Source organism: Sciurus carolinensis, chromosome 10 (assembly GCF_902686445.1).
Source record: "Sciurus carolinensis chromosome 10, mSciCar1.2, whole genome shotgun sequence".
NCBI lineage: Eukaryota > Metazoa > Chordata > Mammalia > Rodentia > Sciuridae > Sciurus > Sciurus carolinensis.
The window spans coordinates 67,524,331-67,537,931 of record NC_062222.1 but is presented as its reverse complement, the minus strand read 5'-3'; the positions used below and the strand labels follow the sequence as shown (position 1 = coordinate 67,537,931).

General features: G+C 46.8%; 1 protein-coding gene across 1 annotated transcript; it reads right to left on the bottom strand.

Moving 5' to 3' along the window:
• Window positions 1-343: 343 nt before the first annotated feature.
• On the bottom strand, window positions 344-13,095 carry LOC124994216 (sperm motility kinase 2B-like). Its single transcript, XM_047566007.1, has 3 exons — window positions 13,009-13,095; window positions 11,736-11,835; window positions 344-1,926 (listed from the first exon to the last, which is right to left on the bottom strand). The coding sequence occupies exons 1-3, from the start codon at window positions 13,093-13,095 to the stop codon at window positions 344-346; spliced, it is 1,770 nt and encodes a 589-aa protein (XP_047421963.1).
• Between the last annotated feature and the right edge of the window lie 506 nt (window positions 13,096-13,601).

Below are 13,601 nucleotides of genomic sequence, written 5' to 3'. Positions count from 1 at the left end.
GGAACATCAATTTTATTATACAACTGGTGAGGAGGAGAAATTTCTCAGGAACCATCTCTGCCATCCCAGAAGCCCAGGAGGAAGGCCAGGGCAGGGCAGGGCAGGGCAGGGCAGGGCAGTGTCCCAGGGGACAGAGTCTCTGATGACTGTAGGTGGGGGCAGAGAGTGGTGGAGGATGAAGACTGGAGTCCGCTGGGGGGGCGGGTAGGGGAGGAGCTGGGGCCAGTTGACCGCACATCATGGCTGAAGCGCTTGGAGTTCACTTGGGGCTGGTGCAGGCTCCACCAGGTCGGGATGCTCGGAGCTCGGGGACCTCTTGCTGTCTGTTGGTCTGCCTGTCCCATCAGGGCACGTTTCCTGGAGCCACTCTGTGTGGGGCCCCGGGGCGTCCGTGGCCTCCTTGCATGGGTGCCACTCTCCTTGGGGAGGCGGGCCAGCAAAAGCAGGGCAGGCAGCAGCAGAGTTTTCCAAGGAAGGTGGCCATCCTCCCAGTGGCCTGCCTCCAGCCCCCGCGGCTGTCCGAGGATCGGCCTGAGGAGGAACCCTGGGAGGACGAGCTGGGGTCTTCTGCCACCCGCCTGGTGAGGCTGGGCCTGGGGTGCTCGGGCCTGCGGGGCACAGGGCCTCTCTGGCAGGCGGGGCTGGGCGGGGCCGAGTGCACACAGAAGAAGCTCAGAGGGACGGCGGGCCCGCTGTCACTGGCAGCGCCCTCCTGGCCCGCCGGCCTGGTCTCCGCGGGCTGCTGCTGCTCGCCGGGCACTGGAAGGGCAGGCTGGCTGGCACACTTGTTGGCGCGGGTGCCGGGGGCATCTGTGGGAGCCGGGAGAGGCGCGACCACGCGACGGCCCCCAGGCCTGGCCTGGAGCTCGCGGCCCACACCCTGGGGTCCCTGGTGCTGGAGGAGGCGGTAGGTAGCCGCGGCCTCGTCCCACTTCTGCTTGTCCAGGGACACCCAGGCTTCGTAGGGGTCGAAGCCCATGTCCAGCATGAGGGTCAGGATGGCGGGGTCGGGGCGTTTGGGGAGCGGCTGGCTGCCAGGGCTGGGTGGAGGCTGCTGGCCCTGGCTCAGCCACGGGTGGCCCATTACCTGCTCCAGGGTGGGCCTCTGGGTCGGATCCAGCTTCAGCATGAGCTGGATGAGGCTGCGGGCTTCGGGGGACAGGCGCCTGGGGAGGGTGTAGCGGCCCCGCAGGATCTTCTTCCGCAGGCCCTCGTCGGTGCACGCCCGGAAGGGTTGCCTCCCCGTGAGCAGTTCAAAGAGCACGACTCCCAGGCTCCAGACGTCCGCCGGGGGCCCCTCGAAGTCCTGCCCCCGCACCAGCTCGGGGGCCCAGTACGGGAGCGTGCCCCAGGAGGTGCTGAGCCTCTGCCCCGGCGTGAAGGTGAGGCTCAGGCCAAAGTCGATGAGCTTCACGCTGCGGCCCCGGGCGTCCAGCATCAGGTTTTCGGGCTTCAGGTCCAGGTGCGCGATGCCCCTGTCGTGGCAGTGGCAAACGGCGCACACGGCCTGCCGGAACAGCCTGCGGGCCTTCCCCTCCCTCAGGCCACGGGACATCAAGATGCAACGGGTCAGGTCGCCCCCACCTGCGCGCTCCATCACCATGTACATGTTGCGCGGGGTCTTGATGACCTGGAAGAGCTGGATCACGTTGGGGTGTTCCAGGGCCATCAACCTCCGCGGTTCGCACAGGACGTGCTGGAGCGCCTTCCTCTTGGCCACGACTTTCACCGCCACCTCTGCCCCGGTGAGGAGATGGCGGGCCAGGACCACCTGGCTCAAGCCCCCCCGCCCGAGCTTCCTCACCACCTGGTAGTGGTCCGTGAGGGCCGCCTCGTAGCAGGAGCTGGGCCCCTGCCGCTCTACTCTATGCTGTCTACTCTGACTGCCAAGCATCCTAAAGCCGGAACGCCGACGGAGGACGCTAGCTAAAAAAAAAATAACAAACCCAAACGAAACACCAAAACCAACAACAAAAGAGAGAACAAACAAATAAACCAAAGCCCAAATCAAAAAACCAAAAGCCCCAAAACCCCAGCCACCAACCACCAGCCACCAACCACCAGCCACCAACCACCAAACGCACTAACTATCTGGGAGTCCGACAGGTCACCACCAAGAGCTTCCTGTACTTATGGACGAAGAGCCCAGCCCAGCCACCCGCTTATATGGCCGCGGTGGGACGGCGCATCACAGTGGCTGCTTGTGAGGTCAGAGCAGGGGGTGACCCAGTCACACATGGGCACAGCCCCCAATGGCCTTCTCACTTTGGGGCCTCCAGGATCTTTGCCACTGTCATCATAAGAATAAGAAAGGACCCCAGAAGAGTTTTTCCTTCCGGGGGCTGTGGAGAATGCTAGTGCAACATTTAGAGATTAAAACCTGTGGCGTCCTCCAGTGGTCTTTTCACCTGGAGTCTGATGAGAATCCCTAGTCACTTGGGGCTCTTACGGGCCGCCTCATCTCTACACGCAAAGTGTTCATTCAATTCCTACTTCTTCCGACTCGGAATGCTTGGCATCGAAGGCGTGGTAGCGCTTTGCTTGCGTGGTGATGCTACCCCACAGTGCTCTGTCCCCTCAGATGCTCTAGGGCGTGGCATTAACACCGGTTCGAGGGAGGGAGCGTTCATCAGCCTCTCCCCACAAAGGTTCCCACCGGATTTCACTCTAGAAACCCTGGCTCGCCAAAAGCAGTGGCTGAGGGGCTCAAAGTAAGAAAGGATAAAATACCCAGGCCGAGAATCCTAGAACCAGCAACCGTGTCCTTCCTGTACGGGGAGGAAATGGAGGCCTTCCCAGATACCTGGGTCCCTTCCTGATGCTGTAACCAAGAACCTTGGGCCGTGCTATTTATTCGCAATACAAGTCACATTCCCAGGGTTCTGGAGACTGGCAAGTCCCAGGTCAAGGCACCTTGTTGCTGTGTCCTTGCAGGATGGGAGGGGCAGGAGGCTTGAACTCATACTCATTCTCTCAAGCCTGGCTTTGGGTTGGTTTTGTTTTGCGTTTTTTTTTTTTTTTTTTTTTTTTTTTTTTGGCATACTGGCCATTGAAGCCAGGGCCTCGGGTGTGTCAGGTAAGTGCAGTGTCTCTCGGGTACTTGCACAGATTTTTTTTTATTTTCTGTTTTCTCTCTTATTATTTGTCAGGGGCGGGCTCTGAGGGCCCCAGAGCCGCACCCTGGCCTGATCTCTAAGATGGCGCCTGGCAGCTTGCCAGACATAGCTGCACTCATAAACAAGTTTTAGGAAGTAACTCTGGTTGGCTGCTGTACATGAGGCGATCCTGGTATCTGCCTGGAGACTGTTCCTTGATAGGCTGACTTTCCTGGTTAGTCTACTCTCTGATAGGCTGATGTTCTTGATGTAAGTCTGAGACCTCCGGAATAAACTGCTTTTGGTTCCTTGATCAAGAAGAGTGTACATGTTGTGATTGTCCCCGCGGGTGGTGGGCGATCATAAGTGGTGCCGAAACCCAGGAACTCGAGTTACAAAGAAGGAACTGATCAGGTAAATACAGGGTAAGTAAAGTACAGTCTGACCAGGTTAAAGTTCGCGGGAGTTAAAGTTCACGGAATAAGCGACGGAGTTAAAGTTCGCGGATAGCGACGGAGTTTGAGTGTTTGTAAGTGCTTTCACTTTTGTTTTGCTAGTTAAAGTGCTTTGCATTCTGTTCGTTTAATAGAGAAATATGGGCACTGAAATGTCACAAATGCACATGGAAGGTCCCTTAAAGGATTTGCTCCGGGCCAATGGAATTCCTATGGTGTAAAGACGCCATTCGTCCCTGGAAAAATAAGGATTTAAGTACATATATCAAAGTGTGTAGAGATATCAATGAGACTGTGATTCAAGGAGAAGTTATGGCAGCAGCCATTGTACAAGGATTACAAGGTCCTATAAAAAAAAAAAAAAAGGAGGGCCTCCAGGAACTTGTTTTTATACTGTTGGAATTTTATTAGGTAGGAGCTCTAGTGCACTCAGGGGACTTATAGTTATCCCTGGAGTTATTGACTCTGATTTTACAGGAGAAATTAAGGTTCTTGCACATTCTCCTCAAGGAATTATCTCCATATCACCTGGGGACCGCATAGCTCAGCTTTTGATTATTCCCAGCCTTCATAATAATTTTCCATCAACCACAGCAACCAGGGGAACTGCAGGTTTGGGATCTTCTGGAGTTGATTTTGCCTGTCTTACCATGGACTTAAAAAATAGGCCAATGCTTAAAATAAAGATTTAAAATAGAGAATTTTCGGGACTCCTGGATACAGGAGCTGATACTAGCATTATTACCCTAAAAGATTGGCCAAAAGAATGGCCTCTACAAGTAGCGGAACAAACCCTGAGGGGATTGGGTGTAGCTACTAGCCCACAAAGGAGTAGTTCTGTATTGACATGGAAAAATGATGAGGGCCAACAGGGAACATTTCAACCTTATGTCTTAGACCATTTACCTGTTAATTTATGGGGCAGAGATATTCTCATACAAATGGATTTAGTAGTCACTACAGAAAGCCATTATAGCCAAAAGGCTCAAAATCTAATGGTAAAACAAGGTCATAAATGGGACAAGGGGCTTGGCCGCTATGGCCAGGGAAATACCCAGCCAATTAGTGTTAAGGGCAATCAAGGTCGCCAAGGCTTGGGTTTCTCCTAGGGGCCACTGAACAAAAGTATGTAAAAATAACTTGGAAATCCAATGCACCTGTGTGGGTCTCTCAGTGGCCCCTGACATTAGAAAAACTTAAAGCGGCCCAAGAACTGGTACAACAACAATTAGAAGCAAATCATATTAGACCTTCAACTTCTCCTTGGAATACCCCTATTTTTGTCATAAAAAAGAAATCAGGAAAATGGAGGCTCCTTCATGACTTAAGAGCTATTAATGCTACTATGCAATCTATGGGGCCAACTCAGTTAGGGCTTCCAGTCCTTACTGCTTTACCAAAAGATTGGCCTACAATAATTATAGACATAAAAGACTGTTTTTTCTCTATTCCATTACACACTCAGGATTGTGAGAGATTCGCTTTCACTCTCCCATCTCTAAATCACCAACAACCTGACCAACGATATGAATGGGTTGTTTTGCCACAAGGTATGGCCAATAGCCCCACTGTGTCAAATTTATGCTGATCAGGCGTTAAAGCCAATGCGACAAAAATACTCCAAACTTATCATCTATCATTATATGGATGATATATTATTATGCCACTCTGAGGAAGATATTTTGAAGGATATTTACTCTGAATTAATAGAACAACTCAAATTATGGGGACTCATTATAGCCCCTGAAAAGGTTCAAGTTGGTACTACACAAGAATTCTTAGGAGCCCAATTAAACAGGGCTGTAGTAAAGCCACTAAAAACTGTCATCAGGGTAGATCATCTAAAAACATTAAATGATTTTCAAAAGCTACTAGGGGATATAAATTGGATTCGTCCGTATTTGAGGCTTTCCACAGGAGAACTACTTCCTCTTTTTAATGTCTTACAAGGGGATCCCCATCCCACATCTCCCAGAGAGCTCACTCCTGAAGCGCGTCTGGTTTTGAATATTATACAAAAAAGATTAGATGAGGCCCAGGTAGATCGTATTGATCTCTCTCAGCCATTACAATTCACTGTTATTCCTAACAAGAAACTACCCACTGGAGTCTTTTGGCAAGAGGGTCCCTTGTTTTGGGTCCATCTAGCCTGTTCACCCAATAAAACTCTCTTACCCTACCCTGAAGCAGTAGCTCAAGTAATCCTAAAGGTACTTAAATCATCTATCACAGTGTTTGGAATTCATCCAGCTACTATCATTATTCCCTATGATAAGCATCAACTTTCTTGGTTATGTAATTTCATGGATGCTTGGACTGTTGTTAGATGCTCCACTCAAGCTAACTTTGATATTCACTATCCTAAACATCCTTATATACAATTTTGTAGTAATAATTCTGTAATATTCCCAAGAGTTACCAGACAACAACCTATTCCTAAGGCTCCTGTGATTTTCACTGATGGATCCAAAACAGGGACTGGAGCTATTTGTTATCAAGATAAAGTCCAAACATTCCTTTTCCCTAACTCTTCTGCTCAACAAACAGAACTCTTAACAGTTCTTGAAGTTTTTAAAATGTTCCCTAATATTCCATCCAGTGTTTACTCAGATAGTTTATATGTAGTTCAAGCTCTCAGTAACTTAGAATGTGCAGGGCTTATTGCCTCAAACTCTACTATTTTTCATCCTTTACGGACTTTACAACAAATGATTTGGGATCGTTATAATCCTTTCTTTATGGGAAATATCAGAGCTCATACCAATTTACCTGGACCTTTAACTCTAGGGAATAATGTAGCAGACATAGCAACTAAGGATCCCCACATTTTTTCTGCATTTGAGGCAGCAAAAAATTATCATCAACAATTCCATGTTAATTCTACAACATTAAAACTGAAGTTTCCCATTACTAAAGAAACTGCACGTGCTATTGTTAAATCTTGTGGCCAGTGTACAGTCCTCCATCATCCACCTTCTATAGGAGTTCATCCTAAAGGACTGTTACCTAATCATCTATGGCAATGGATGTTACTCACATTCCTGAATTTGGTAACCTTAAATATGTACATGTATCTGTAGACACATGTTCAGGTATCATCTTTGTGTCACTACACAGCGGAGAAAAAGTCAAAGATGTCATTTCCCACTGTCTCCAGGCTTTCGCAGCCTGGGGACTTCCTAAACAACTTAAAACGGACAATGGCCCTGCTTATACTTCAACCTCTTTTAACCAATTTCTCACTAAATTTGAAATAACTCTAACCACAGGTATACCTTATAACCCACAAGGACAAAGTATTGTTGAACGTGCACATCTCACCCTCAAAAATACTCTTTATAAACAAAAAGGGGGAATAGGGGAGACCTTCAGGTCCCCTAAAGATAAACTTTCTCTTTGTCTCTTTATTTTAAATTTTTTAACTGTGGATAATGAGGGTCGCTCTGCCGCTGAGAGACATGGCAATCATAAACAACATGATAGAGCGACGGTAAAATGGAAGGATGTTCTTACAGGACAACGGAACGGCCTGCACCCGGTGCTTTACCGGAGCCGCGGCTCGGTTTGTGTGTTTCCACAGGATAAAACGTCACCTATCTGGGTTCCTGAACGGCTGACTCGACCAGAGGCAATGCTACCAACAAGTAATTTGGATCAACAAAATGAAGACACCAAAGACACTCGTGACGATCAAGCCGTTGACAGTTTTTCACTCCTTAGCCACGCTTTCTTTTCGCCCGGGTGAAAATGGTTCTACATTTCAAGAATACATAAAAAACTTAACAGGAGATGCTGTTTTACTTTCAGGATGGGTACCTCGCAGACATAATGCTACAGGAACTACTTTCAAAACCCCTAGAATCTTCCCTCCTTGTAATCCTAAACACTGTACACCTCCTATATGGACAGGTTGTCAACATGCAGGACCAGCGACTCCTGTACAAAATGGATTTTTTTTCACTCCCAATTTCACTTCTTTCACTGCTAATGATAACTTTACTAATAATAATGTTAAGTTAGGCATGAAACACGTCACCCCTTTTGACAGCTGGCTACTCTTCACTTCGAATTCAGGATATACTAACTTACAACCTTTTTTTGCTCTCTTAGGAGGAGCATTTAGGCTATGTACTTGGAATTCCTCTGTATGGAAGAACAGCTCTGGCTTCTCTGGTGCTGCATCAAGCGCCCACTGTACCAGAAATATTGTTTCCACCTATGCCAGTTTGTGTGTTTCCCCCTTTTATGTTTCTGCTAACTAACGAAACAACTGCTTCTCTCAATTGTACTTGAGATTTGTGCTATCTCTCTCAGTGTTGGAATGCTTCTAGGTTCCCGCTGGCAGTCTTAATGCGTGTTCCTACCTTCCTACCAGTCCCAGTCTCTGTTACAGATGCGGAATTGCCAGTGTTACTATCAAGAAACAGGAGAGATTTTGACATCACAGCGGCCGTGGTCGCCACGGTAGCAGTCTCTGCAGAGGCAGCCGCAACCGCAGCAGCAGCATTGACGACGACCATACAGACAGCAACAACAGTCAATCACTTGGCCGAAAATACAACTGCAGCCTTACAGACTCAAGAGACTCTAAACCAACATCTAAGAGCAGGCATACTCCTTGTAAATCAAAGAGTAGACTACTACAAGAACAAGTGGATATCTTGCAAGAACTTTTGGGACTGGGATGTGTTTATCCTTTAAGAGCAGTGTGTGTCACCCCTATTGCTTATAATAACCTTAGCTCTGCGGTTATGTTATCTAAAAATATCTCTGTCTACCTTACTGGCAATTGGTCATCTACGTTTGATGATTTAACCAGTCAGCTACGAGCTGAAACACTCAGAGTCAATGCCACCAGGGTTCAAGTTGCATCGGTATCCGAGATGTTCTCTTTGTTATCTAAAGCCCTGGGATTGACAAAACAGTGGGCTGGAACAGTAGCTGTTCTGATTATTATCTGCTTAGGGATAGCCTATGTTATACGCAGCCAAATCAGAGCTCGCCAAGATGCCCGACGTCATCGACGGGCTATAGTACAGGCTTTGACAGCCATTGAGACAGGCACATCCCCCCAAGTATGGCTAAGCATGCTGGACCAGTAGTCAAAGACGGGTAAGATCCGTGGAAATGCATACCAACCTAAGACAGGGTTCTGACGCCTGGAGGTCAGAATTCCAATGACGGGTAAGGATGTAATTTGCCATGGACAACCTAAGACAGGCATGGTCCCAAGTCATCTTTTCTTTATTTAAAGAATAAGGGGGAGATGTCAGGAGCGGGCTCTGAGGGCCCCAGAGCCGCACCCTGGCCTGATCTCTAAGATGGCACCTGGCAGCTTGCCAGACATAGCTGCACTCATAAACAAGTTTAAGGAAGTAACTGTGATTGACTGCTGTACATGAGGCGATCCTGGTATCTGCCTGGAGACTGTTCCTTGATAGGCTGACTTTCCTGGTTCCACTCTCTAATAGGCTTATGTTCTCGATATAAGTCTGAGACTTGCGGAATAAACTGTTTTTGGTTCCTGTGATCAAGAAGAGCGTACGCGTTGTGATTGTCCCCGCGGGCGGTGTGCGATCATAATTATTTCCTTTGAGACAAGCTCTCCCTCGGCTGCTCAGGTCGGGCTTGCATGTGTGATCCTCCTGACTTGGAGTCCGAGTAGAGAGGATCATAGCCCGTGATGCTTTGAGTGCGAGGTGCCCCCCACCCAGCCACACACTCGCAGGCTCCCGAGCTAGCGCAGGGATGTTTATGGGTGAAGTGATTGGCTGGGGAGAGCCGTGACCTTCAGTCCAGCCTAGGTAGAGTGGACTGACTCGCTGGTTGCTCTAGGCAGGTGGGACATGGCCGGTTACTTTGGGCCAAGACTCACTGGGGTCATGTCCCCAACCTCCCCCTCTCTCTGTCTCTGCCTCTGCCTCTTCGCTGCCCTGAGGAGAGAAGCTTTCCTCCCCTGGGCCCTTCCCCCACGACGGGCTGCCTCTACTTGGGCCCAGAACAATAGAGTCAGCAACCGATGGGCTGAGACCACTGAACCCGTGACTCCCGAGTGAACATTTCCCCTCTAAGACTCTCCTGTTCAGAGTCTGGGCCACGGCGATGATAAAGTTAGTGAACGCACAGCCATAGGCCATTGTTCCCAGCTTGACAAATAGACTCGTGTGTGTTTGTGCTTTGTGTGTGTGTGTGTGTGTGTGTGTGTGTTGCTGGGAGCGAACCATGTACTTGGGCATGCTGGAGAAGCACTCTTAAAGTTCAGCTCCCATCCCTGTGGTTGGAGCCACCTGACCGCGCCCTTGTGGAGTTGGTGCCCACTGGATGTGCCTGTGTGAGGGGAGTCCTTCAGGTCGACCTGAAGGACATTGGATCAGGTCCTCAGGTGCGATGAAGACAGAAAGATCTCTGGCAAAGCAAACCCGTGACAATGATAAAAGCCAGTGCCACTTTTGTTTTCTACAAGATGTGAGAGACTGGTGTGGCAGAAAAGCCCAACTTTATTCTGTGGTATCCAGCACGGTGTGTCCACATTAACATTGTGACATCACTGACCGAGGGGGTGGGGCTGGAGAGGCAAGGCAGCAGCATTCTCTACACTCGTGGGAAATGGAACCCCCATGGGAACCACAAAGAAATACCCAAGGATATGCCCAAAGTGAGAAGCAAGGGAGTTCATCCATTTCACTACAAGCATCAACCAAACCGGAGAGTAGATAGTCATACATTGACATCAGTCACACTGAATCAAACTTGCCCTGGCCACCTCATAAGGACCCAAGCCACGCTGAACCCTGAGCTCACTCTGGTCCCTTAGGACACTGTCTTTGGTAATTATATCTTAATAATTAATCATCTGACCAGAGAGACCTTATTCTTTGGTGTGTAGGTTTGAGCCTATATGTGTTTTGAGGAACATAATTTAATCCCTAATACTTTCTGATCCTACCTATCTGAGAGATTTTTTTCAATAGGTGTTGAATTTTGCCATGTAACCAATCTATGTGTCCTTCAGGGGAGGAATTGATAAAGAAAATATGGTACATGTGCACAATGGAATATTGCTCAGGAATAAAGATGAATGAAATTATGGCATTTGTCAGTAAATGGATGGAACTGGATTGTTCATTGTAAGTGAAATAAACCAATCCCAGCACACCACAGGCCACATATTCTCTCTGATGTGAAGATACTAACACACCATAAGGGGAGGGGGGAGAATAGAAGTTCCTTGGATTAGACAAAGGCAAATGAAGGGAAGGGGCTGGGATGAGAATAGGAAACTTTAGAATGAACTGAACATAACTGACCAGTGTAACTCCTCATCATGTTCAACCACAAGAATGGGAAGTTATACTCCATGAATGCATAATATGTCAAAACACACTCTACTGTCACATATATCTCAAAAAAGCAAATAAAAAAATTTTTAAAACTGTGCACAATGTGGAGAGCTTCTATAAGTGACGGAGATTGGATAAAATGCAGGCAACTGTGATGCTGAATTCAAGACAACAGGGATCTTAAGTCCCATCTGAGGGATTTTAAAAATCTGAAATTTTTCCTTACAGCTTGATGCACAGACAACATGGTCCAGCCTTGACCAAACAGGAAACAGAGTGAAGGATCCAGCCTATCTACTAACATGAAGTTGGACAACAAACAGTGTACTTCCAAAGTCTCTATTTATTATCATGAAAATTTTATTTTTTATCAAATATAGAAGTCACATGGAGAAGAATGAAGCTGCCCCATCTCCCTTTCCTGCCCTCTGTTGAACGTCTGGCCTGAGAAGCTGAGGAAGTGAGGTTATTAAGAGTTGAATTCAGGGACTGGGGTTGTGACTCAGGGTTGGAGCACTCGCCTAGCATGTGTGAGGCACTGGGTTTGACTCTCAACACTGCAAAAAGATAAATAAAATAAAAGTATTGTGTCCATCTACAACTGAAAAAAAAATTTTTAAAAAAGAGAACTGAATTCAGGGCATAAAAGAATTCCCCAATTTTATGTTCAAGCCAGCACTACCACTTCAAACCTCCAAGATAAAGAACATTCAAATTATTCCTGAAATACAGCAGTCTACTTTTTATTTTAAACAATTTCAAAGGGTCAATGTTGATTAGGAAACTAGAGAATTACAATTTTAAGTAGAAAATTTGGAGATTCAGGGAATTTGGGACTCTCCTACCTCTCTGATAAGGTCTGGAGAGCTCCATTTCAGTTGTCTGCAGAGCAAAACCAGATTTCACTTCAGAGTAAATGTCATTGATGATGAACAGAAACACGTTCTGTTTGGAAGAGCCGGGTGCGGTGGCACACACCTTTAATTACGGCGGCTTGGGAGGCTGAGGCAAGAGGATCACTAGTTCAAAGACAGTCTCAGCAAAAGCAAGGCGCTAAGCAACTCACTGAGACGCTGTCTCAAAAAATGAAAATACAAAATAGAGCTGGGATGTGGCTCAGTGTTCGAATGCCCCTGAGTTCAATCCCTCATACCCACACCCCAAAAAAGGTAAAGGTTAAGGGAGGAAGCCACGTTACATGATGTAAACATTAACCCAGTAATTGACGTGTGTCTTTTTGTTCACATCTCTTTTCTTCAAGTGAAAGTCTTCATGATGTCAAAAGTAGTTTCTCGATCAACCTCTTTGAAACAATTATTTTCTCCATTAAGTCATGCCAAAGGAAAATATACCACATGTTTCACTTGTAAAAGCATATATTATGATAGGGTTTGAAAAAGAGACGCTAGCATGCAATAAAACATGAATGTCTTCACCTAAAAGGAGTGTGGATATCTAAAAACCTCTTTAAATGTCAGCAGTAAACATAAAAAAGTAGAAGCTTATGCTTACCAAATTTAATTATATGATCATATTTGAGATTGAGAATGCATTTTAATAAGTTAATATATTGGCTACATTATATCTTCATATTGTGTGCATAAAAATATGTAACAACAAATCCCAACATTATGAACAACTAACTATAAAGCACCAATAAAAACATGGAAAAAAATCTCTGCAAATAGGAATATAAAGACCTAGTAGAAAGATAGTAAAAAGAACATTTGCATGAAAGATGTAGACTTTGTAGTCAAGTAAAATTGTTTTTCAGTTTTGCAACTGCTAAAACTAGGTGGTTCCATCTTCTCAAGTCTCATTTTTAGGATTTGTTTTGCATTTTACAAAATGGGAAATTTACAATATTTCCTCTACAGATTTAGCAGTGTGGGACAATGGGGCACTGTGCAAAGTGCTCAGGATGGGTCCTGACGCAAGGCAAGGGCTACCTCATTTGCCCCCGTTTTTCAGGGGCCGCTAGTTTACTCAGGCTCCTGGTTTCTCCTTCCCCAGTGGTAAGGCTTTGTATTCACAACTTCTGTTTGCAATAAACTTTCTCCAAGCCCTGCACCAAAAATATCAGGTCCTCTTTTTCATGCTCTTCCTCTTTGTACCTACTGGCTTGTAAGGATAGGGTGGTCTGTGTAGTTCTTTCTGTTTGCCCACGTGAAAGTCCATGAGCTCTTCCTCAGAGCGGCTTCCCATGGCGTCCTCAGTATCTCCCACAAGCCTCCTACTGTCCTCTGTCCACTATATGTAATGATATAGTAATGAAGTGATGGAGTCAGTGTTTATTGAATCACTGATGCATGAACAAAGCAGGGCCCTCTTTTTAGAAGGATACTGAATCTCCAAAAGAAAAATTATTAACGTTCTGAAGCAATGAGAACAGAACATAGAATACATATAATTTCCTGGCTAAGTGCTCCATTAGAAGGGATGATAATTTCAGTCAGAATGTCTTCTACCTTCTCCTTTCCAACCCAGGTGTCTAACAGTGTATTCTGGCTTTCAAATGACTAACTGATGCCTGTAAATGTCTTACTTGAAATGAGTTCAAGGGTGGGTCCTCCCAAGAGATTTTGTAAAGTAGATGGTGGCAGAGAAACGCTCTTGAAGGAGTGGGGAGAGGAGAGTCACCCTCTTCCTCCACATCCCTCTCACCAGGGTCACTAATTGTCAGATGGGCCTCTGTGCTAGGACATCATCTT